The 24994-nt window shown below is 42.5% G+C and overlaps 1 protein-coding gene across 2 annotated transcripts in view; it reads right to left on the reverse strand.

Annotated features, from left to right (window-relative positions):
- cryl1 (crystallin, lambda 1) overlaps positions 1–24994 on the reverse strand; it is a 70899-nt gene that overhangs the window by 27431 nt on the left and 18474 nt on the right. For both annotated transcript variants that reach the window (XM_078222105.1, XM_078222106.1), the window contains exon 4: positions 16527–16653. In XM_078222105.1, the coding sequence (XP_078078231.1) occupies positions 16527–16653 (127 nt within the window). The remainder of the gene's footprint in view (positions 1–16526; positions 16654–24994) is intronic.

Consider the following 24994-nt stretch of genomic DNA (forward strand, 5'->3'; position numbering starts at 1 on the left):
TCCTCTATATCAATGGTTTCTAACAATGCAGACTACGAAGCTGTAATTTTAAAAAAACTATAGATCAAACACAATACCATAACTTTATTGCTCTAAGGAAATGCACTCTCATTGACCAAAGCTGGTGATGGTTTGCTCTTGTTTATGTGGGGAACGGAATTCAAGTTTGGAAAAGTTCCTGAGGACCTGGCTGCATTCTGTAGCACTTCATCTATTGCCAAAACAGTCTTTCTGGCATTCCATTTATATTGGTTCAGGAGATGCATGCAAGTATCATGAGATTGGAGGATACATGCCAATTCCAAAATGCCACTGCCAAACACAAAGGGCTAGGGCTCAACTCTTCCAAACATCTGTGGAAGACCAGACCACAGAAGCTAAGTGGTCTTCAAAGTCCATGACTATTTGCTACATCAATCTATTCAAGGTGGATGTCCGCCTCTCTAAGGTGGAATTTGAGCCCAGAATCCACAAAGCAACTGAACCAGAGATGTTAAATGCTAACTTTGGTTGGTCTTCACAGTAGAAGACCAAAGAAAATCCAGAAGTAATGGCTAACCAAAGGATTGTGTGAGGAACGTAAGGATTTCAGCATTACTCAAGAAATGGTACTGGAGAAACTATTGAAACGAAAACCTGACAAACCCCTTGGCTCCGATTGATAGCTTGTTCGACTGGAGGATTTAAAAAGAGTGGCCTATGGAAATATTTGTTTTAATCTTCCAAAGTTCCCTCGACTCCAGAATTGTCCCAGTGGAAGGCAGCAAATGTAAAGGAGGGAGAAAAAACAGAACCACAAAGAGGCTGCAAAAGGACTTGGACAGGTTGTGAGTGGGCAAGAAAATGGAGATAGAATATAATGTGAAGCTATCTGCTTTGGTAGGAAAAATAGAAAAGAGTGACTAGAAAATGTTAGTATTTAGAGGGACCTTGATGTCCTTGTACACAAATCAAAAGAAGTTAACATGCAGGTACAGCAAGCAATTAGGGAAACAAATTATATGTTACCCTTTATTACAAAGAGGTTGACATATAAACGTAAATAAGTCCTACTGCAATAGCATCAGGTCTTGGTGAAATCACACCTGAAGTACTGTGTATATTTTTGGCCTCCTTACCCAAGCAAGGTCATATTTGCCTTAGAGGAAGTGCAACAAAATTTCACTGGACTGATTCCTGGAACGAGGATATTGTGCTATGAGCAGAGATTGAGCAGACCAGGCCTAAATTTGAAAAGAATAAGAGGCGATCTTACGAAAACGTAAAAAATTCTTAGGAGGCTCAAAAGGGTGGAGGTTCAGAAAATGCATCCCCTACCTGGGGAGTCCAGAACTAGGGCTCACAGAATCCAAACAACTGGTGGGCTATTTAGGACTAAGAGGAGGAGAAATTTATCTTCAAAGGGTTGTGAATCTTTGGAATTTTCTACCACAGATGCTTAGTCCTAATGTACATTCAAGTCTGAGATTGACAAATTTTTGGATAATAAGGAAATCAAGGGATATGGGTATAGCAAAGGATGCTATGGCCAAGATCAACCATAATCCCAATGAATTGAGGAACAGGCTCGAGAGGTCATAGATTTTTTTTACCTCTCGGGAATTTAAGGGAGTGAGCAAGAATGTGGAGTTAAGGCAGATTTCCAGTAGCCATGGTCATATTGAGTGACAAAACAGGCTCAAGGAGATAAATAATCTACTTCTGCTCCTATTTTATGCTCTTTTGTGCTGCTTTAAACTGGCTAGATGAGTCAGGTTTTATTTAAAAGTTAACTGTTACAATTAACTGCTTCAAAGCCTCAGTCTGAGAAAATATGAAGCTACAGTGAAGGACTAAGAAACTTTCCAAAATGTGACCTTGCATTTCAGAAGTTGATAAAAAGTAATGTTATAAACACAGCCAAAGCACTGTTGAGTATTGGCAGTCCTACAAAGGTGAACACTTATGCTCACCTGGTAAAATGTTGTGTACGTCAGAGCAAGCAAAGGTTGTGGTTTATCTGGAACTAAAAACGTAGCTTGGAAAACAAGGCTACAATGTAACAAGGTGAAACATTTACATTATACCACTGTTAACCACTAAACAAACTCTATAAATCAACGATTAGGTTTTTCTCTCCATCAACAATCCTATAACTTAAAAAGGGTGACAATTTCATTAAGTTTATTGCATTTTTCTCTTTCTCTCACTTTTGTTTAAGTCGGATGGTGCCTTGGATGGCTGCATAGGATAAGAGCACAGATTTTATGAATTTCCAAAAATATTCTGCTAATTGAGACACTTAGCCTAAAATAAGCTTTCAATTCTTGAGGCTGGCATGACAATGAAGCAAAAAACTCGTGGACATTTTGTTTTTTTTCCACTTAGCAGTAATCTGCAAAGGGGATCATCATCCAAAGAGAGGTTGTCCAATTTTCTTTCCATTTGGGAAGGCCAATGGTTATTGTTGCCTTTTTACAATGAAGTGCAAGCATGAGCTGGTCACCTTCAACATGGTATTCTGCCCATTACAGTCTTGGTAGTACCCTTGATCAAAACTGGAATCTGATTCAAAGATGTCAGTGACAGGTAATATAACCAAGAACTGCAGCACTGCATACACTAGAACAACCATAGTATGATGTACTCCAAGTCATTATTGAAGATACAACTACATTATTATTAAAAAGCTGCCTTAAAGACCAGAAAGTGACAAGTATGAAGTGGCCAAACAATCGAAACAACAACTCACATTTTGCAGTACTTCTAACAGAGAAACCTTACTAGGCACTTGGAATAAAGGGAGAGAGAGAGAAAGACAAAAACAGTAAGTTAAAGAAATGGAAATATGATAGGAAAGTTAGGAGTGGTTACCCGAATGTTTTAACAAAAAGAATAGTTTTAAAACAACTTTTATAGGTGGAGATGTTGAGGATTTAGGAGACAGTTCCAAAGAAAAGGCTACGGTAGCAGAAGGCGCTGCAATGATAAGGTGCAAGGCTACAAAATAATTCACCAATCCCAGTACAGGAATGAATGGTGTGGGAGGAAATACAAAGGTAGAAGAAGGATGAGATCATAAAGAAAGGGATTAAGGTGCAACCGATATAGATCAAGAGGGATGCTTTGCTGTAGGACAGGATTTAGGTGTCTAAGCCTTAGATAAATTGGAGTTCATGGTAAATAGAGGATGAAAAAGCAAGACACTGTGCACTAAAGGGGTCAAATCTAAAGGTGATAGAAGCACCATGGTTTTAGCACCATGGATATTGATATCAAATTGAACACCAAGGTATCGTGTGGGCTGTAACTGACTAAAGAAATGACTGGAACGTATGGAGAACTAATGGGAAGGGGAAGAGTTTATGTTGGATGAAAAAAGACAACTTCAGTCTTCCCAGCATTCAGACAGAAGAAATTCTGCCTCATCCGGACAATGTCTGACAAGGAAATAGTTGTAGGGCCATGGAATGTGGATTAGGGAAAGACCCAGATGTCATTAATTTAACCGTGGAAGCTGGCCCAATTCTCTCAGATGATACGGACAAGCAGACAGGCGAAGAAAAGGAACATGGCAAGGTCAGATCCAGCGGGAAGTGTAGACAGAATCGATGGAGGGAGGTTGGTTTGCATGATGGATTGGGCTATATTCACAACCTTCTATAATTACGTGTGGTCTTGAGCAGAGCACGAGCCATACCCAAGCTGTGATACAACCAGAAAGAATGCTTTCTATGGTGCATCTGTAAAATTTGGTGAGAGCCGTAGCTGACATGCCAAATTTCCTTAGTCTTCTGGGAAAGTAGAGGCGTTGGTGGGCTTTCTTAACTATAGTGTTGCCATGGGGGAACCAGGACAGGTTGTTGGTGATCTGGACACCTGAAAACTTGAAGCTCTCGACCATTTCTACTTCGTCCCTGTTGATGTAGACAGGGGCATGTACTCCACTATGCTTCCCGAATTCGATGTCAATCTCCTTCATTTTGTTGACACTGAGGGAGAGATCATTGTCACTGCACCAGTTCTTCTATCTCATTCCTATATTCTGTCTCATCATTGTTTGAGATCCAACCCACTACAGTGGTGTTGTCAGCAAACTTGAAAATCGAATTGGAAGGGAATTTGACCACACGGTCCTAGGTTTATAAGGAGTATAGTAGGGGACTGAGAACACAGCCTTGTGGGGCACCGGTGTTGAGGATGATCATGGAGGTGTTGTTGGCTTACTGATTGTGGTCTGTGGGTTAGGAAGTTCAGGATCCAGTCGCAGAGGGAGGAGCTGAGGCCCCGGCCACAGAGTTTGGAGATGAGTTTTGTAGGAATAATGTTGTTGAAGGTTGAGCTGTAGTCAATAAATAGGAGTCTGACATAGGTGCCTTTGTTATCTAGGTGTTCCAGGGTTGAGTGCAGGGCCAGGGAGATGGCATCTGCTGTGGACCTGTTGCGGCAGCAGGAAAACTGTAGTGGACCCAGGTAGTTCGGGAGGCCGGAACTGATTCATGCCATGACTACCCTTTCGAAGCACGTCATAATTATGGATGTCGAAGGAACCAGACGATAGTTATTAAGGCACGCTGCTTGGCTTTTCTTTGGTACTGGGATGATGGTCGTCTTCTTGAAGCAGATCGGGACCACAGATTGTTGTAAAGAGAGGTTGAAGATGTCTGCAAATACTCCCGCCAGCTGACCCGCGCAGGATCTGAGTGCACGTCCAGGTACCCTATCCGGGTCAGTCGCTTTCCATGGGTTGACCTTCGAGAAAGCTGCTCTGACATCTGCGGTGGTGACCTCAGATACAGATTCATCTGAGGTTTCCAGGGTGGAGGGTGTGATCTCGCTGACCTCTTGCTCAAAATGGTCGTAGAATGCATTGAGCTCATCAGGGAGGGGTGCATTAGAGCCGGCGATCTTACAAGCTCTCATCTTGTAGCTCGTTATGTCTGACAAACTTTGCCATAGTCAGCGGGAGTCCATGTGGCTAGCCTGGGACTCTAGCTTGCCCCGGTACTGTCTTTTGGCATCTTTGATGGATCTCCTTAGACCGTATCTAGTCAAAGACAAAAAGGAGGGATATACCACCATGGGCACAGTTCTAGAAGATGTCATTCATGATTTTGATCAAGGCAGCTTGGTGCTAAGGGCAGGGCAAAAGCCAAATTGAAGAAATTCAAACGGGTCATTTTAGGTGAAATGAAGACAAAACTGGGCAGATGGGTTGCAGGTAGATTTTCTGAAAATGGTGCATCAATAATCAAATTGAGAGATGCTGTACTACAACAAAGGAAGCCACTAATGATGCGGACAAACACAGGAGTAAGTAAATAACTTAGTGGGGAAAAAGTCAAGGGAGAAGGAGGAATATTTCTCTGATTAGATGAGCTTAGCGAGTCAGGGGCAAAAAAGATGGAAAAGTTCACGGATTTGAGCGAATGGGAGAATAGAAAAAGTCAACATAGAGGACTCCCACCCTTGATCCTAACATTTCTGATATTGCTGATGTTGTAAAAGATCTTCAGCATCTTACATGGTCAAGTGGGATTTCCCAACTAAGGTTGTGACTTTTTTTCAGAGCTGAACACAAAACTCCTGCCATAGTGGGAGCCCGATAAAGAAGGGAAAGAAATTCAATCCCACTATCCTACTTGGCACAGCAACGGATGAATGAAAGCATTACTGTGAGACTCTCGTTGCAGCGCAGGACCCACAGGAAAATGAGTGCAGTATGGGGATAGAAATTATGCTAAAATAGGTTCCTCAGCAAAGCACAAAAGAATGGGGACAAACAACTTCAGATTTAAAGACAGACCTGACAGAAGCCGACATTTGTTGGCATACAGCTGCATCATAAAAAAATTAAGCTGATATACCTTTAAGCTCAAAAAGCAATCCATTCATCAGGAAGATTTCAGACAATGAAACAACTGACAAAGAATGGTGTCAAACAAACCTGTCCCCAGCAGTTAATAACGCAGCAAAGCATCAAATTTCCAAAATGTAAACGTCCCCTAGATTATAAAAATCAACTTATTTCAAGAGGGTTAACTGAAAACATTTATTCCAAGGAACACACACAATATTAGCTATGCTCTGACGGTCAATTCTATAATTTCCCCATCACAAAGAATTTCTGTTTTGAGGCGGCAGGTTTTTTAGAACCCATTTCTGCTTATAGAAAAAAGTGTGAGGTGATGTTACACTTTTGTTTTTACACAGCACAAAAAAAACAACAAATATTATGGTTTGTGACCTTAGCATTCTTTATTCATTTACTGGAGTAGGATGCAATCTAACATTTTCCTTACTTATTTACCCTTCAAGTGTTCATAAGTAACAGCAAAGTGGTAAATAAAGGAGGTGGGGTTCTCCACAATGTAATGCCAAAGCGATACTGCAACAAAATGCCGTGAGTTGTCAGATCAAGACAGTAAAGCTTTGTGAAAGCATGTAAAGTACACGGAATAGATGCTTTGCAGGTGTTGCAAGGAAGAACTGTTGCATGTTGGCCAATGATATGGCCAAAACATGAGCACAAAAATTAACTTCTTCCTGGTATGCTAATCACCTGAATTGCAACAGAAAACCACAATCATCTAAACCCTTCTTATTCATTAACAGTTAACCCAAGATTTTGCTGCCAAACAAAACAGCTGCTTAGATTACCAAAAATCCTTGGCTCTAACCACATTAAGTGTTAAGGCTCTGTGTCAAGTTATTTGGAACTTGCAATATAATGACAAATCACGTGGCAGCCGAATTGCTGCTGTTATTGAAGTATGAAGGGTTAATAGATGGGATACGCCAATAGATGACGTAGATGATGATGTACCATTGACACTAGTCAGTCATGTGTAAGAGAGAGAGAGATTGGAATCATGCCCAAGAGTTATGTACCTCGTCTGTAACCTGTTTAGAAGTAATACTAATAAACAAGTATTAAGCACTAGTATGTCTACAGCTGCCTAATCCCACACCTAATGTGCAGTACAGAACAGCCCAGTCTCAAAACAGTTATTCCTTAGGAACAGCTTTACTTCAGCTGCTGTTGTAATGCTCAGTTGCCAGATTGAAGTGACACTTGTAACTTGCACAGAATTCAGCAACAAAGTTCGGCACATTGCTTAGATATTGCCAAGTGTTCAGATTGCAGGTTGGCCGAACACTTTTAAAATATGGTTTTTCACCAGCTAAAGTTTATCATCTCAAAGACTAGAGGTGCCATAGTAGAAGTCAGATCACAGATCCGATTTGCAAATTATATTTCCACTTTCTAACTGCTTTTGCAACAACCTGAGCAGCAGTAAAATACTTACCTAGTTTGAAAATAGTGTGTCCATGAGAGATCTGGGACTGCATTTTATGGGGCACCATGTTCCCTGCCTTCCCACCATTCTCCAACTAAAAAGAGCACGATAAAGCCAGCTTTATTAGCCATTTTACGCTGGGTGAGACAGCCGCCGCAATCTGAGAATAAAGTCCCGCCTGAAAGATCTGCCAGCCAAACTGATTGGCTGGTCGCTCTATAGTTGCAGCAGCTCCAGATTCAACCCGTGTCCACTGCTGGGACTACAGCCAGTCACCAAAGGATGGAATTATGGAGCCTGGACTGAAGGCAAGTCCAGGGTATTGGTGGGGCCTGGCTGGCAGGGCCCAGTGAGGGGGGGTTGCAGGTTTAAGAGGCAGAATGGAGGGGTGAATAGGATGGCACCTCCAGTGGGCTCAGGGCTGTGTCACAGGGACCCCCCCCCTCCTTGCCCAACACCGGCCTGACCAATAAAAGCAGAGGGCTATCTGCTTGGCATAGGCCTCCCCGCTACAGGATAACACTGTAGTGGCCATTAATTGGCTACTTAAGAGCCTCAATAGGCCCATGGATGGGCAGGCTGCCCAATGCTTCCGTCATCCTATGTAAAATTGGAGACAGGTCAGGGGCAGGCAGAAGGCCAGCAACCAGGTCATGTGCTGGATTTTACAAACACCCAGCAGTGAAGTGTAAATCTATCCCGGTCTTTCCTTTCGCTTGGAATTATGAATGTGCATGTCACATGTTGAAGTTGATGTAAATGTGGTGTGAAAAGCTAGAGGCTGTCATGTGAATAATCAATAAATCAGATAATTGAGTTATAGAGGTTTACCGCATGGAAACAGGCCCTTTGGCCCAACTTGTCCATGGCGTCAATGGCTAATGTTTTCAGTGCAAACCACCAAACCATTCTCATAGTCCTTCACAACTCACCAGCTATGCATTCTGGCATCAATATGTCTGATTATCTGAAAGAATTTAGAAGCTATTGATTTAAAACCTTTTACAGGAGAGGGTTAAATTGTATAAGCCTTTGCAAAAGCAAATGTAACTTGGCTATCAATGTTTTGAAGCAAGAACTTATACCCTTTATCCACTAACAACAGATAATTAATTGTTATCTTTCCACCAGTATCGAACTGACAACTATTTACCACATTATTAGGGTAAAGACTCTGAGAAAAAGAAAATATTAAGTTGCACTTTTTGAATCCTCAAAGATCTATTGCAGTGGGGCTTGTGTGTGCATTTTGCAGGATAGCACAGAAGCAATTTTAAATTTTAAAAATCACAAAAATACAAATTTACTATTTTTAGGTAAAACTGCATTTCCTTACAGGGTTGACTTGATTATTTTTCTGCTCGTACAACTTGGATAAATTCACAATCAGAAAAATAGATCTGAGTAGATAGAAAAGTTCCAACAGATTTTTACTCCAGCTTTGTTTAAATGCTACAAGTATCATTCACAATGTATGATGCCATTTAGCACTGATCATTTTACATGGAGTGCAGCATAGCTGATGGCCATTCATTCATTGATTGCAAGTAGGACTTGCAATTGAAGTGGATTTCCCCCTGGTTAACTTTTAACAAAAGTCAGGTATCATAGGCTTTAAATAAATGTTTTACAGTTTATGGTCTCAGTTTGGCACCCCACGGCGCCACAGTGGCGCCCCACAGCAGCACGCCCCACAGCGCCAGGGACCTGGGTTCGATTCCTGGCTTGGGTCACTGTCTGTGTGGAATTTGCACATTCTCCTCGTATCTGCGTGGGTTTCCTCCGGGGTGCTCCAGTTTCCTCCCAAAGTCCAAATATGTGCAGGTTAGATTGAGTGCTAAATTGCCACTTAGTGTTAGGGGAACTAGCAGGGTAAATACGTGGGGTCATGGGGATAAGGGCTGGGTGGGGATTGTGGTTGGTGCAGACTCGATGGGCCAAATGGCTTCCTTCTGCACTGTAGGGATTCTATGATTTGCCTGTACAAGATTTTGACGGCACCATTTGGAAACTGTTTCCATTCAATGCTTCCCAATGCAATGGGTATCGCACCCTCTGAATGTATCCTAAACAGTACTCTTCATTTATCAGTAAACAGTGCCATCTGTGGAGAGAGAAACATTCCGAGTTCAATATAACTTTTCTTCGGAACGGATTTTCCAATGCTCTTTAGATACAAGGTGCTGTCAGAGGATTGGAAAATTGCAAATCCTTGCTCAAGAAAAAGTGTAAGGATAAGTCCGACAACTACAAGTCAGTCAGTTTAACCTCAATGATAGGGAAGCTTTTAAAAATAATTAATTAGTCAAAATTTAACAGTCACATGGACAAAAGTGATTCATTAAGGAAAGCCAACACGGGTTTGTTAAGGGTAAATCATGTTGAACTAAATGTATTTAGTTTTTTGATGAGGGTACCAGTTATGGTAGTTCATGGAGACCTGCCTCCTCACCTTGCCCCATGTTTGTGGGTGGTCCCCCTCAGGCTACATAACCAATTATCTGTCTCCCTCTAATGGAGTGAAATGTCAATGGTCCTTGATGGACTATGGCTAATTACTTAAAAAAAGTTTATTTACTGTCACAAGTAGGCTTACATTAACACTACAATGAAGTTACTGTGAAAATCCCCTAGTTGCCACACTCCAGCGCCTGTTCGAGTACACTGAGGGAGAATTTAGCATGGCCAATGCACCTAACCAGCCCATTTTTCGTACTGCGGAAGGAAACCGGAGCACCCGGAGGAAACCCACGCAGACACGGGGAGAATGTGCAGACTCCGAACAGACAGTGACCCAAGCTGGGAATCAAACCCGGGTCCCTGGAGCTGTGAAGCAGCAGTGCTAACCACTGTGCAGACTTATTAACAGAGGATTTATGAGGGCCATGCACGTATGTGGTGTACATGGACTTCCAAAAGCCTTTAATAAAGTGCGCACAATGGACTTGTGAGCAAAGTGAGAGTTGATGGAATAAAAGAAACAGTAACAACATGGATATGAAATTAGTTGAGTGGGTGTGAGGGATTGGTAGGACACAGTGCTGTACTTGTACCGTTTGTTGCAGGATTAAAAGAATAGAAAGTGATAGCACGTGGGTTTTGGGTGAAACAACTGAACAGGTTTATTATGTAGCTGTTTACTCCACAGTGGCTGGGTCTAGACTGAATAAAGCCCACCAGGTAGCCAATTACATCACAGGCTGACCACATGACCAAACCCTTAAAGGGACCACGCAACACACAATAACTCGAATATATAACATCCCTCCCCCCTTTGCTTCGAATGTCCCATAACAATAAACAACTAGGATATCCTTACATAGTTCATCAGAAAACATGCATATACATTGGCAGGCAAGTTATTATTACACAGCAGTTATAACAGTTAATAGGAAAGAGGATCTGGCATACTGGGTGCCTGCACACTTCAGGAATCCGAATGTCCTTGACTTTTGAGGTACTCTCAGGGTTTGCAGTAGGTGTTTCCACCCTGGATTGTGTAAAAGTCTCTTCAGCAGAAGGTAGATTAATAGCAATAGATTCATCAGTGATCTCAGGATCGGCTGATTGTTCCAAAGTCGCGGTTGCAGTCTCTGGTGGAATGGAAGATGGTACAACCCGAGGTGGTTCTGGCACTGATGGTGATAACATGAGTGTAGCCAATAACTGATTTGTGTGCCATCTCCAAACAAACTCACCTTCTGTTTGTACAGTACACAAGATTGGACCAGTTTGAGCCAAGACAGTTGCAGGAACCCACTTCTCATTGGTGATATAACTGCTTGCCAAAACTTGCTCTACTTGCTGAAATAGGCCTAGTTTTGAACTACCTTCCTGTCATAGGATTTGTGACTGCTGATTGCGTTCTAATATTTAAGACATCTTCTACGGTATGAGTAAATTGGAAGTGATTCTCTGCTTTCTCTACTTGAGTAGTAAAGCTGGCACATTTTGTGTTGTTGCATGTGTGGTGTTGTGATATGTCACCAAGAAACTATTTAAAGGGTGATTTAATGAACCTTGGAGGCTTTCGGTGCATGCCTCAAGGATTGGGCAAATCTTTCAGCTAAACCTTTCGTCCAAGGGTGGTATGGCAGATTGTGTGCGTTGGACACCACTCTTCCTTAGATAGTCTTTGAATTCTTGAGCTATGAATTGTGGTCCACCATCACTTACAATTTGTTCTGTCTTCCCAAATCGGGTGAAAATCTTTGAGCTTTTTGATGGTTTGTTCCACAGTTCTTGATTTCATTATGACCACTTCAAGTGGGCATCAATGACAACCAAGAACATGTGCCCTTCGTATGGACCCTCAAACTCTGCGTAAACATTGCCAAGGCATTTTAGGCCACTCCCATGGATGTAATAGGGACAACAGCAGTAAGTTCCTTACCCGTGCAGATGACTGGCACAGTTCAGGTTTTTCATCAATTTGGGCATCAGGTCCAGGCCACCAGAAGTAGTGTCTCACCAGTTCTTTCACAGTGTTCTTCATGTAATTGCTCCAAATTCTTTGTCACAAGTTTGGAGGAACTATTAGTCTTTTCCCCCACAACAGGCATCTGCCCTGTACAGTCAATTCAAATTTCCTGGAAACATATGGCTTTAAATCAGGGTGTGTTCCCACTATCTTCCCCTTTAACACCATTTCCAGTCCCTTCCCCATTACGGGAACATTTCTGGTCTGTCATTGGACTTGAGCAGCAGTCACTGGGATGTTGTCTATCTGCAAAAAGTAAAAGACATTTAAAATGCGACTTGGTGGTAGGTGTCCAGCAGGTAAAGGTAAATGTGACAATGCATCAGCATTGGCAGGGCTTTCAGACTATTGGCATTTGATTTCATACAAATGTGCTGACAGTATTAACCACTGTTGAAGTCTGCTGGCAGAAAGTGAAGGAATGCCTTTGTGCAACCCGAATATGGTTATCAAAGGTTGGTGGTCTCGGGAAGTATATATGTGACCATATGAGTATTGATGAAACTTTCTTAGTCCATAAATAATGCTCAGTGCTTCTTTTTCCAACTGTGCATAATTTGATTCAGCACGTTAAGAGTACACGATGCAAAAGCTATTGGTCTTTCTTCCCCAGAAGGTAGTATGTGTGACACCACCGTTCCAACTCTGTATGGCGATGCATCACAGGCAAGTTGTAGTGGCAACATTAGGATGAAATGTACTAACATTTCTGACTTTTTCAGTGCTTTTTTGACTGTGTTGTAAGCTTTTCCACAATCTGGGGCAGGATTTTCTGGCCTCGCTCACCCCAAAATCAGAAAAGCCCGCCCGAATCAACGGACCTTTCCACGGGCGGTCCCTCGCCCGCACCGATTTCTGTGGCGGGCGGGACGGCAAAATTCCGGCCCTGGTACCCATTGCCATGGTTGTTTAGTGCACAACAAGTTATATAGTATATACCTATACTCATGAACAGAGAGGAATATCCATGGGAGTTTCAAAGTACCGGCACAGAGTACGAAAGAAATTTGGGCATTGAATAACAGGAGCAAGTCATTTCTGCTTGAATTATCTCAATGTTAAGTGCCAAACAGGAGGCTTTTATTATGCATTTCTTCAGGTGAAAATGTACAGGAAATTCTGAAAAAAAGACTCTAAAGGGTAGACTACAGATTGCAAGATCAGAAGTAAAATGAAAGATAGGATTGCCATACGAGAACAGGGAAGTTATTTTACTAGAGAATTCAAATACCCCAAAAATATTGAGAATATCAAAGTGTTTAAGAGTTGGATTTGGTAAATGAAATGCATGACTTCTTCATGGTCCTGGGCATTAGTGAAAATATAGGAGGCAGTGCATTTCTAGACCTGGTTTTTTAATCACTCAAATAAAACACAGGATACAAAACTCGTGACTATGAGAGTTTGTTCATTAATAACCCAGTAGAGGACAAATGGGGCACCTTCAAAAGCATTAAGCTGTACCAGCAATACAAATACATATCTAGATGCAATGCAATCAACAGTCATTAACTAAATAAGCATGAGCATAAATGGATTATTAAATTACCCTGGTACAGTTGCATAGTAGTTGTGCTACTGGACGAGTAATCCAAAAGCTAAATATCTCCAGTTATTTAAATAAATCTGGAATTAAAAAGCTGACAAAAGTCATAAAGGCCCATTTAGTTCACGAAGAGAAATAAATTTTCCATGCTCACCCAGTCTATCCCTATGTGATTCCAGATCCACAACAATGTGCTTTGGTGGCAAGGTGGCACAGTGGTTAGCACTGTTACCTCACAGCGCCAGGGATCCGGGTTCAATTCCCACCATAGGTCACGGTCTGTGTGGAGTTTGCACATTCTCCCCGTGTCTGCGTGGGTTTCCTCCGGGTGCTCCAGTTTTCTCCCACAGTCCAAAGATGTGTGGGTTATGTTGATTGACCATGCTAAATTGACCCTAGTGTCAGGGGATTAACACGGTAAATATGTGAGGTTGCAGGAATAGGGCCTGGATGGGATTGTGGTCGGTGCAGACTCGATGGGCCAAATGGCTTCCTTCTGCACTGTAGGGATTCTATTCTATTCTATGATTGCTACCCTCTGAAGGGGCTCAGCAACTGACCTCCAGTCACCAGATGTAAAAATGGCACACCCAGTCCAGGCAACCCTGCAAAGGCCTACACATGAACATCTGCGGATTTGTGCCAATAGTAGGAGGGCTATCCCACAGATTAACATAGTCATACAAAGGGAATGATACATTATAGTCAACACCCCATAGCTATCTGCAACCAGCTTCATTCAGAAGTGTCAAGTTGATAATTGATCTTGGTGTCTTAATCACAGATGCCAGTCTTCAGCCAATCTGATACGCTCCAACTGACATTTTAAAAAGGCTCTGCACACTGGATGCAATGTGTGTAGGTCTCAACAACATTCCACCTGTCGAGCTTGTACTCCGGAACTAGTCTTGCCTCTAGATGCCACTGGCATCTCACAAAAAAGTGAAAGATTGCCCAGGTGTGTCCTGCCCAACAAAGGAGAAATCTGATCTGATCAATTACTACCACATCCGTCTACCCTCAAACAGCAAAGTGAAAGGTAGTATTATTGGCAAACAAACAGCTCTTAATCATCAATTACTTGTTGGCCAATGCTCAATTTGGGTTCCCCGCCAGGACCACTCAGCTTCCAAATATGGACAAAGGAGCTGAATTTCAGAGATGAAGTGAGAGTTACTGCTTTTGACATCAAGGAGCCCTAGTAAAATTTAATTCAATGGAAATCAGGAAGTAAAATTTTCTACCGGCCATACCAAGCACAACAGTGTGACTGTTGGTGTCCAATCAACCCAGTCCCAAGGACATGGCTACCATCCTCAGGATAGTGTCCTACTCCCAGGTATCTTCAGCTGCTTCAATGATCTTTCCTCCATTGCAAGGTTAAAAATGGGGGTCGTTGCTGATGATGGCAATTTCATCTGCTACTCATCAGATAATGAAAAACTCTGTCTGTTTGTCCCAAGTCCAACACAATATTCCGGCTGGAGATAAGTGACAAGTAACACTTGGCCCACACAAAGTGCCAGCCAATAACCATCTAACCCTAGCAGCACTGCCACTATGGTGCTGCTTCTCCAAACCACCCCTATCCCCATCAGTGCACCCTCACAATTGCTGGCTGTTGGCAGCACTAGGACTCGAGGTCAGACTGCATGAGCAGCACCTTCCCATCCCTTCCCCAGGCACACAAGCAGCCCCTTCCCCTCGACCTGGAACACAACATGGCTGCTTCCATGACCACCCCTCCCGCAGCATGGACCCTGTGGTCAGAGTGTCCTCCCTCCTCACTCGCGCTCAATACTGCTGTGCCTGCGGCAGACTTTCATGCAGCAGGTGTTTTACTTGTTGGTTTGAGTTGCCCTCAATGAGGTTGTTAGGGTAAGTGAGGTGAGACGATTGGAAGAGTACCACGTTAATTACATTGAGATGCATGCAAAAGCATGCTAACTAACGTCTCACCCATTTTGGGCAAGTTCCACATCACGCCAGATTTCATTTTTGGTAAGATAAGAATGGGGGCCATTCCTGTGCATTCACTAACGCCTGAATTTTTGACCTCACCTTGCCGAAAAATGGGCATGATGAGGTCATAAGACGGCCCCTTCCATTGTGTCTACTACACTGCAGCAACAAAGACTGCTTCAAATTTACCTTTAGGCCTTGCAATCAAAAGCTGGTTTTCTCATACCTTGAGTTCAAATAAATATTTCCTTCTGTTACAAATGCAAAGTTTAAAAGGTTATGTTTTGGCACGGTCTATGAAACGTAGAACTAAAGGAGATCATGTGACCTACTCCAAATCCTGCCCAACAACAAACTTGGGTGGCTTGGTTGTTAAAAGATGGAGTGTGAGCAGGTTGTTTTACTGGGGAGCAGTTGCAAGATGTTCACACCAGCGGATAGCATCAGGAGCATCTCTGTTGACTCTGGGTAGACTGTCAGTCTCCAAATTATAGGGAGGTGTTAGGAATGTGAAGTTTCATAAACAGTTATACTTCAAACTGTCTATATAATTTCAAAACAGAATGGAGCTGGGGGGTGAACAGCATAGATTAATAGCACGTTGACCTGAATACAAAACCTGTTTGTGAGAGAACAAGAAAAACCATGCAGAACGCAGGCGGGAAGTCACACTCGTATCGAAGGGGCCAAGTTTGTGAGGATTTCAATAAAGCTGGAAGATTCGACTAGCTTTGGCTAGAGGGATGAATCTCCAGGCTAACTTGCATCATGAATGTCAGTTGTAGAATTAGAGTAATCCAGTTAGAAAAGGAAAAGGAAACAAGCCATCAGAAGCTGAGAACAGTTTGGACTGGTTCCTGAAGATTGAATTGGCCATGTAAGGGACTAAGGAAAGTTTAACTTTGGAGGGGGATTTTCAGAAGTTTTAAAAGTTAAATGGAAGGATCTTTCCTGTAGTTTTACTAGTATAAGCTATCTACTGAATAGTGCTTAGACACAGTTGCTTTTAGTTTGCACGTTACAATAAAACTTAAAATCGTGTGTGATCCTTGTAGTCAGTCAGTGGAAATACAAATATCTTTTGCAAGTTATCAATCTCTACAGGAATCCTAATACTTCACATACAAAATTGTATTGCATTTAAATAATCTAAATGCGTATTAAATGTTCTTAGCCAATGCCTACTTTGATGGCTTAGAGTGAGCTGGCTCAAACATTCACTTGTGGAAAACCATTACAACCCAATGGAAGTGCTGACCTGGATGTGAATGGCACCCTCTACTGCTTTTGCAAGGTCAGTACAGGCACTGATCAGCTGCATATGTTCCTCGGGTTTGAAGACTCCTCTCAACATGCCAGTCCTCTCAAGTTCAATCAGCTGTTGTCTAAATTAAGAACAGAATGCATGTTATTATCTCTGTAACAAACAGAAAGTTTCTTCACCTTATATATCCTAATATTTTTAATGTCTGTCACCTCAAGTATCTACAAGATCTGGCTTCTACCATTTAATTTTTTTCTTCCTACAATCTTTATTTCAGAAGTTTTGATTGTCTAAAGCTAACAAGGGGCTCAAGATTGCAATCAGTTTAGTCAAATGGATTAGGGGAAAATAGGTGACAAATGGATTGGTTCCAATATCCATTGACAACATTGGACACAGTTCAGAGAACTAGTTTCTGTAGGGGTAGATCTTCACTGTGTGGTAGTGTAGAACAGGTGATAGCAAGTCAGCAACCCATTTTACATCTATCCTGATTATTTCCATTCAATGGTTCTATCGAGGAAGCAGATTAAGTGTGTTGGGCAGGTTCCTAATAGAAAACATTATGCAGATTTCACAGGAGGCTGAGGCCTACAACTGGAGCTGGAAGCAATGGCAACCTGAATAATGGGGAGGCGATGGCCTGGTGGTATTATCGTTGGACTATTAATCCAGAATCTCAGCTAATGTTATGCAGACCCAGGTTCAAATCCCGCCACGGAGAATGGTGGAATTTGAATTCAATAATAAATATCTGGAATTAAGAATCTACTGATGACCATGAAACCATTGTTGATTGGTGGAAAAACCCATCTAGTTCACTAATGTCCTTTAGGGAAGGAAATCTGTCATCCTTACTTGGTCTGGCCTACATGTGACTCCAGAGCGACAGCAATGTGGTTGACTCTCAACTGCACTTGGGCAACTAGGGATGGGCAACAAATGCTGATGTGGAGATGCCGGCGTTGGACTGGGGTAAACACAGTAAGAAGTTTAACAACACCAGGTTAAAGTCCAACAGGTTTATTTGGTAGCAAAAGCCACACAAGCTTTCGAAGCTCTAAGCCCCTTCTTCAGGTGAGTGGGAATTCTGTTCACAAACAGAGTTTATAAAGACACAGACTCAATTTACATGAATAATGGTTGGAATGCGAATACTTACAACTAATCGAGTCTTTAAGAAACAAAACAATGGGAGTGGAGAGAGCATCAAGACAGGCTAAAAAGATGTGTATTGTCTCCAGACAAGACAGCCAGTGAAACTCTGCAGGTCCACGCAACTGTGGGCGTTACAAATAGTGTGACATGAACCCAATATCCCGGTTGAGGCCGTCCGCGTGTGTGCGGAACTTGGCTATCAGTTTCTGCTCAGCGACTCTGCGCTGTCGTGTGTCGCGAAGGCCGCCTTGGAGAACGCTTACCCGAATATCAGAGGCCGAATGCCCGTGACCGCTGCAAGAAAGGATGTCCCGAGGCATGGTACATTGGGGAAACTATGCAGACGCTGCGACAACGGATGAATGAACACCGCTCGACAATCACCAGGCAAGACTGTTCTCTTCCTGTTGGGGAGCACTTCAGCGGTCACGGGCATTCGGCCTCTGATATTCGGGTAAGCGTTCTCCAAGGCGGCCTTCGCGACACACGACAGCGCAGAGTCGCTGAGCAGAAACTGATAGCCAAGTTCCGCACACACGCGGACGGCCTCAACCGGGATATTGGGTTCATGTCACACTATTTGTAACGCCCACAGTTGCGTGGACCTGCAGAGTTTCACTGGCTGTCTTGTCTGGAGACAATACACATCTTTTTAGCCTGTCTTGATGCTCTCTCCACTCCCATTGTTTTGTTTCTTAAAGACTTGATTAGTTGTAAGTATTCGCATTCCAACCATTATTCATGTAAATTGAGTCTGTGTCTTTATAAACTCTGTTTGTGAACAGAATTCCCACTCACCTGAAGAAGGGGCTTAGAGCTTCGAAAGCTTGTGTGGCTTTTGCTACCAAATAAACCTGTTGGACTTTAACCTGGTGTTGTTAAACTTCTTACAATAAATGCTGGCCAGCCAACGATGCCCATGTCCCAAGAATGAATAAAAAAGTTGATAATGGTGTTCCACTGCAGAACAAACTGTAGCCATTAGAAAATGTGGACACAATTTATGAGAATGGTTTTAGGGGTGAGGGACTTCAGTTACATGGATAGACTGAAGAAGCTGGGGGCTGCTCTCCTTAAGAGATGAGAAGACTTGATAGGTATTCAAAACGATGAGAGATCTGGACAGATAGGGAAAAACTGTTCCTGTTGGTCGAAGGGCTGAGAATCAGAGGACACCAATTTCAGGTGATTGGCAAAAAAACCCAGCAGCAACATGAGAACACCTTTTTTATACAGTGAGTACTTGGGATCTGGAAAATACTGCCTGAGGCTGGTGGAAACAGATTCAATTGTGATTTTCAAAATGGCATTGGATCATTATCTAAAGAGAAAAAAACCTTTGTTCCATAAAGCAGCTACACCAACTAGCTGTCACTCTGAAATATTTGCTGGACCCAGGTTTAATTTTCCCTATAGATACACATTGCATTTCTGGTGACAATGTGTCCCTTCTGACGATTTGAGGACCCACTGTGAGATCAGGCCAATGGCTGGTTCCCGTTTTCATGCTGCATATGGTCTTGGGCATTTTCTTAAGGGTGGATCCTTCTTCTTCCATTCCCGTACCAGTTTTTCCACTAAGATTGGATTCTCTTGCTGCAGCAGTTACTTGACAAGCTAACAAATGATACGACTTTTAGCTTGAAACCAGCTTCATACTTTTATTCTTTTTGCCAGAGGATGCATTTCTGTTCCGTTATTTGCCACGCCTTTTCTACTCTGAATCTTAAACTCCCACGTATCTTCTTGGCAATTTGGCCCGCATTGCCTGCTTGATCACATGCACCAATTTATAAGGCTTTATAACATGCTTCTGAGATGAAAAATTGAATTTTTGGATTAGGGTATATTTCTTAGCAGAAAAATGAGGGTCGACTTAGATCCCAATTATGGGCACAGTCCTGAAGGACATAGCTGCTAGACTGGGTCTGCGGCAGGTGGTGAGGAAACCCAATGAGGGGTAAAAACCTATTTGACCTCATCCTCACCAATCTACTTGTTGCAGATGCATTTGGCCATGATAGTATTGGAAGCAGTGAGCATTGCACCATCCTTGTGGAGACGAAAGCCTGTCTTCATATTGAGGATACCCTCCATTGTATTGTGTGGCACTACCACCATGCTAAATAGGATAGATTTTGAACAGATCTAGAACTCAAAACTGGGCATCCATGAGATGCTCTGGGCCATCATTAAAATTGTATTCAACCACAATCTGTAACCTCTTGGCCTAGCATGTCTCCCAATCTACCGTCAAGCCTGGTTCAATGAAGAGTGCAGGACAGCAGACAGCATCAGGCATACCTAAAATGAGGTATCAACAGGTGAAACAACAACACAGGACTGTTTGTACGCCAAATGGTAAAAGCAGCATGACACAGAAAGAACTGAACAATCCCACAACAAATGGATCAGCTCTAAGCTCTGAAGTCCGGTCACATCTAGTCATGAATGGTGGCGGACAATTAAATAACAAACCAGAGGAGGCAGCTCCACAAATAACCCCATCCTCACTGTTGCGAGATCTCAACACATTAGTGGAAAAGACAAAGTTGAAACATTTGCAACCACCTTCAGCCAGAAGTGCCGAATGGATGATCCATCTTGATATCTTAAGTCTTCAGCATCACAAATATCACCCTCAAGCCAATTTGATTTTATCCATGTCAAATCAAGAAATGGCTGAAGGTACTGGATGCTGCAAAGGCTGTGGGCCCTGACAACATCCTGTAAGTACACATGCATATACCCAGCAAACTGGAAAATTATCCAGATTATGTCCTGTCCAGAAAATATAGAGCAAATCCAACCTGCCACATCAGTCTAATCTTGATCATCAACAAAATGATGGAAGATATCATTTGCAGTGCTATCAAGCAGCACTTATACGGCAATAACGTTCACTAATGCTCAGTTAGGGTTCTGTAGGGCCACCCAGCTCCTGACTTTATTACAGCTTTGGTCTAAATATGGACAAGAGCTGAGCTCAAAGTGATGTGAGAGAGAATTCCCTGACATTGAGGCAGAATTTCACCGTGTGTGACATCAAGGAGCCCTTGCAAAACTAAAGTCAATGGCAATCAGGATAAATTCTCCGTTGGTTGGAGTCATACCTAGCACAATGGTTGTGGTTGTTGGAAGTCAAACATCTGTCTCAGGACATCATTGCAAGAGCTGCTTCATCAATGGCCTTCCCTCCTTCATAAGGTCAGATTTGGAAATGTTCACTGATAGCGGCACAATGTTCAGTACCATTAATGACCCCTCACATACTGAAGCGGCCCATGTCACTATGCAGCAAGACCTGACAAACTCAGGCTTGAGCTGATAAGTAACATTCGCACCAACAAATGCCAGCCAATGGCGAACTCCGACAGTAGAGAATCTAACCATCTGTTCTTGGCATTCAATGCCTTTACTATTATTAAATCCCTCCACTATCAACATTCTGGGAGGGGGGGGGGGGGGGTGGTGATGAAATACTCTCTTCAACTTGTCTACATCAGCACGGTTCCAAAGACACACAAAGCTAAACACCATCCAGGACAAAGCAGCCCGCTTGATTGGCACCCCATCTGCCACCATTAGCATTCACTTCCTCCACCACCAATGCAACAGTGTGTGCCATGTACAGGATGCACCGCAGCAGCTCACCAAGGGTCCTTTGATAGCAATTCTGTCTTCCAAACTTGTGACCTCTACCACCTAGAAGGACAAGGGCATCAAACACATAGGAACCCCACTACTTGAAAGCTCCCCTCCAAATAGTTGAGCTGCAGCACTGATCCCTGTGGCACTCCACAAATTACATTTTGTTAACCTAAAAATTATCCATTTATCCTGATTCTGTTTCCTGTTAGCTAGCCAGTCCTATCTTCTTCCCTCCCCCCCCCTCCCCCCAACACCAAAGGTTCTTAACGTGTGAAGTAACCCTTTGTGGCACCGAATCAAATGCCTTTTGGAAATCCAAATACACTACATTTACTGGTTCCCCTTTATCCACCCTGCTTTGAACGTTGAATTTCGGCATTCCTCTGGGGAGAGACAGAAACACACCGTCTTCCTCCACTAGCTTCTAATAGCAACTCACAGACAGCAGAATTTTCAACTCCAAAGAGACAAAGACACTAAATTCTGGAAATACTCAGCAGGTTAAGCAGTTTCTGAGAAGACAGAAATAATTAACCCTTCTTAACCTGCTTGACCAGAGTACTTCTAGCATTTTCCGTTGTGATTTCAGATTTTTAACATCCTTTACAAATTAGCTTTATTTTTCTTCTCTGCATCAAGCAACCATAGATACTTGTTTTTAGATAGGCGTGATTATTGCCGGAGCATAAATGATGGAAAAATGAGAGAAGAAGATATTATTAGTCTTAATCAATGCCCCTGCCCAAAAATCGATGGGCATGATTGCCAGAAACAAGAGTGAAAAATAAGATGCTAACGAACTGGCCAAAATAGAGTATAATGATCCCTGGTCCATTTCCCCCTTCCACCCACCTGATTATTCCGTCCAACTTTGCAGCAGTATAGTGGGATATCTAAGATAATATGTGTCTTGCCTGAATGGATTACTTTGGGTCAACCAATACCAGCACTTCTGAAAACTACAGTTTGCTCAGCGAGTTTTCTCATCATGGTCGTCTTTTATGGATCGTGAAAACTGGGCAATGTCACAAATGCTTCAATTGCTTGTACTTTTAGGTTAGATAGTATATTGCTTTGGTTCACTGACTGACGGGAGTCTTGCCAAATGTCAATCTTTTCTCAGAGACAGAAACAGCATTTGGACTTTGCAAAACTTGTCTTCGTCACACTTCCATAAAGAAGTTATTCGAACTTCGTCAACCATATTGATAAATCTGTTAATTTTCACAAAAGACAGGATGAGCTGACATTTAACATCATAGTGGTTAAAAGCTGAAAACTGCCTCAATTTAATAATTCACCTCAATTCTGCTATGCAATTAAATGACTGTTCGCATAAAATATTGATATTTTGCATCAAATATTCCATACTTATAAAACATTATCCCTTGTATTAGGCAGCAATGGTTTCATCCTGTAATATCATAGAAATCACAGAAACCCTACAGTACAGAGAGAGGCCATTCAGCCCATCGAGTCTGCACCGACCACAATCCCACCCAGGCCCTACTCCCATATCCCTACACATTTTACCCACCAATCCCTTTAACCTATGCATCTCAAGACACTAAGGGGCAATTTTTAGCACGGCCAATCAACCTAACCCGCACATCTTTGGACTGCGGGAGGAAACCGGAGCACCCGGAGGAAACCCACGCAGACACGAGGAGAATGTGCAAACTGCACACACAGTGACCCAAGCCGGGAATCGAACCCAGGTTCCTGGAGCTGTGAAGCAGCAGTGCTAACCACTGTGCTACCATGCCGCCCTTAATATAATAGCAGATACGATAATACATTGTTATTATTCAAACTATCATCACAAGGGAAACTGCAGCAAGGCTTTCACAATTAAAGTTATTGCAGGCTTTGTAGTTCTGGTGGTAGCTCAAATATATATCATCAGGCTCTGAGAATAATGGAAAGATTGTTCTACAGGCTGTTCCCAGGGACACACACTGAAACAAACACCAGCTGTTGCTGGAGGATCAACAACTTGGTGAAAGACACTCTTTGGTCTGTCCGAAACTTATTGGTCTTCCAGCGCAAAGTGTCCCCAACCAAGTGTTGCAGACTGGCACATTCCAAAACCCAGGACTACGTGCTGAGGGATGCACTAAAGCTTGGTGCAGCCGCCGCAGGGGCGCAATGGGGAAAAGTCACTGTCTAAAACCTTTCAACTAATCGTGAACTGAGAGGAGTGGAACTATATAGACCTCCCTTGGGCCATATGACTCACATTGAATGTATACAATGAATATTACATGTATCACAATTGTATGGAAGCACCTCGGAATGCACTTAATCTATGTAGATGACTTTAATATCTTTGCATCATTTGAAATGACCATTTTGAAATGTCTGTAGTGTTTCTTTTGTATTCAAGCACCTCAGTGCAACATGATGTATGTAGGAAACCTGACTATTATTGCACTGTGTGATAACACTTTCAGATACTTTATGAATGAAGCATATTTTGGCAAAAATAATCAGAGCTTTGAAGGAGTAATTTATATTTCATTGCATACTCTCCTGTGGATTAGCGAAAGTGGAGCCTCAGACCCAGGGTAGCAGTGGTAGATGGATGCAGTACATTTATTTTTTTGGCCATCCCTTCAACCAAAAAAAAGGCTATGGTTTGATCCCTTGAGTGAGAAATGAATGATAATTATGAATGCCATTAACCAAGTTGATCACATTTGGCACATTGGCCTTTATTGTCAGTATATTATTGATATACAAGTTATCTGAATGGTTTGAATGTTCTTTTACAAAGGATTATGGGAATTATTTTATTTGATTTAATATTGTCACATGTATTAGTATACAGTGAAAAGTAATGTTTCTTGTGTATTATACAGACAAAGCATACCATACATAGAGAAGAAAAGGAGAGAGTGTAGAATGCAGTGTTACAGTCATAGCTAGGGTGTAGAGAAAGATCAACTTAATACAAGGTAGGTCCATTCAAAAGTCTGGTGGCAGCAGGGAAGAAGTTGTTTTTCAGTCGGTTGGTATATGATCTCAGGCTTTTGTATCTTTTTTCTGACAGAGGAAGGTGGAAGAGAGTATGTCTGGGGTGTGTGAGGTCCTTGATTATGCTGGCTGCTTTCCCAAGGCAGCGGGAAGTGTAGACAGTGTCAATGGATGGGAGGCTGGTTTGAGTTATGGACTGGGCTTCTTTCATGACCTTTTGTAGTTTATTGTGGTCTTGGACAGAGCAGGAGCCATACCAAGCTGTGATACCACCAGAAAGAATGCTTTCTATGGTACATCTGTAGAAGTTGGCGAGGGTTGTAATGGACATGCCAAATTTCTTTAGTCTCCTGAGAAAGTAGAGGCGTTGGTGGGCTTTCTTAACTATAGCGTCTGCATGGAGGGACCAGGACAGGTCAGAGATCTGGACCATTGAAGATCTCAACCATTTCTACTTTGTCCCCATTGATGTAGACAGGGGCATGCCCTCCACTATGCTTCCTGAAGTCGATGACTATCTCCTCCGTTTTGTTGACATTGAGGGAGAGATTATTGTCGTCACAGCAGTTCAACAGATTCTCTATGTCTTTTCTCTATGTGTCTCATCATTGTTTGAGATCCGACCCATGACGGTGGTGTCATCAGCAAACTTGAAAATCGAATTGGAGGGGAATTGG

This window comes from Mustelus asterias, chromosome 10 (genome assembly GCF_964213995.1).
Source record: "Mustelus asterias chromosome 10, sMusAst1.hap1.1, whole genome shotgun sequence".
Taxonomy (NCBI): Eukaryota; Metazoa; Chordata; class Chondrichthyes; order Carcharhiniformes; family Triakidae; genus Mustelus; species Mustelus asterias.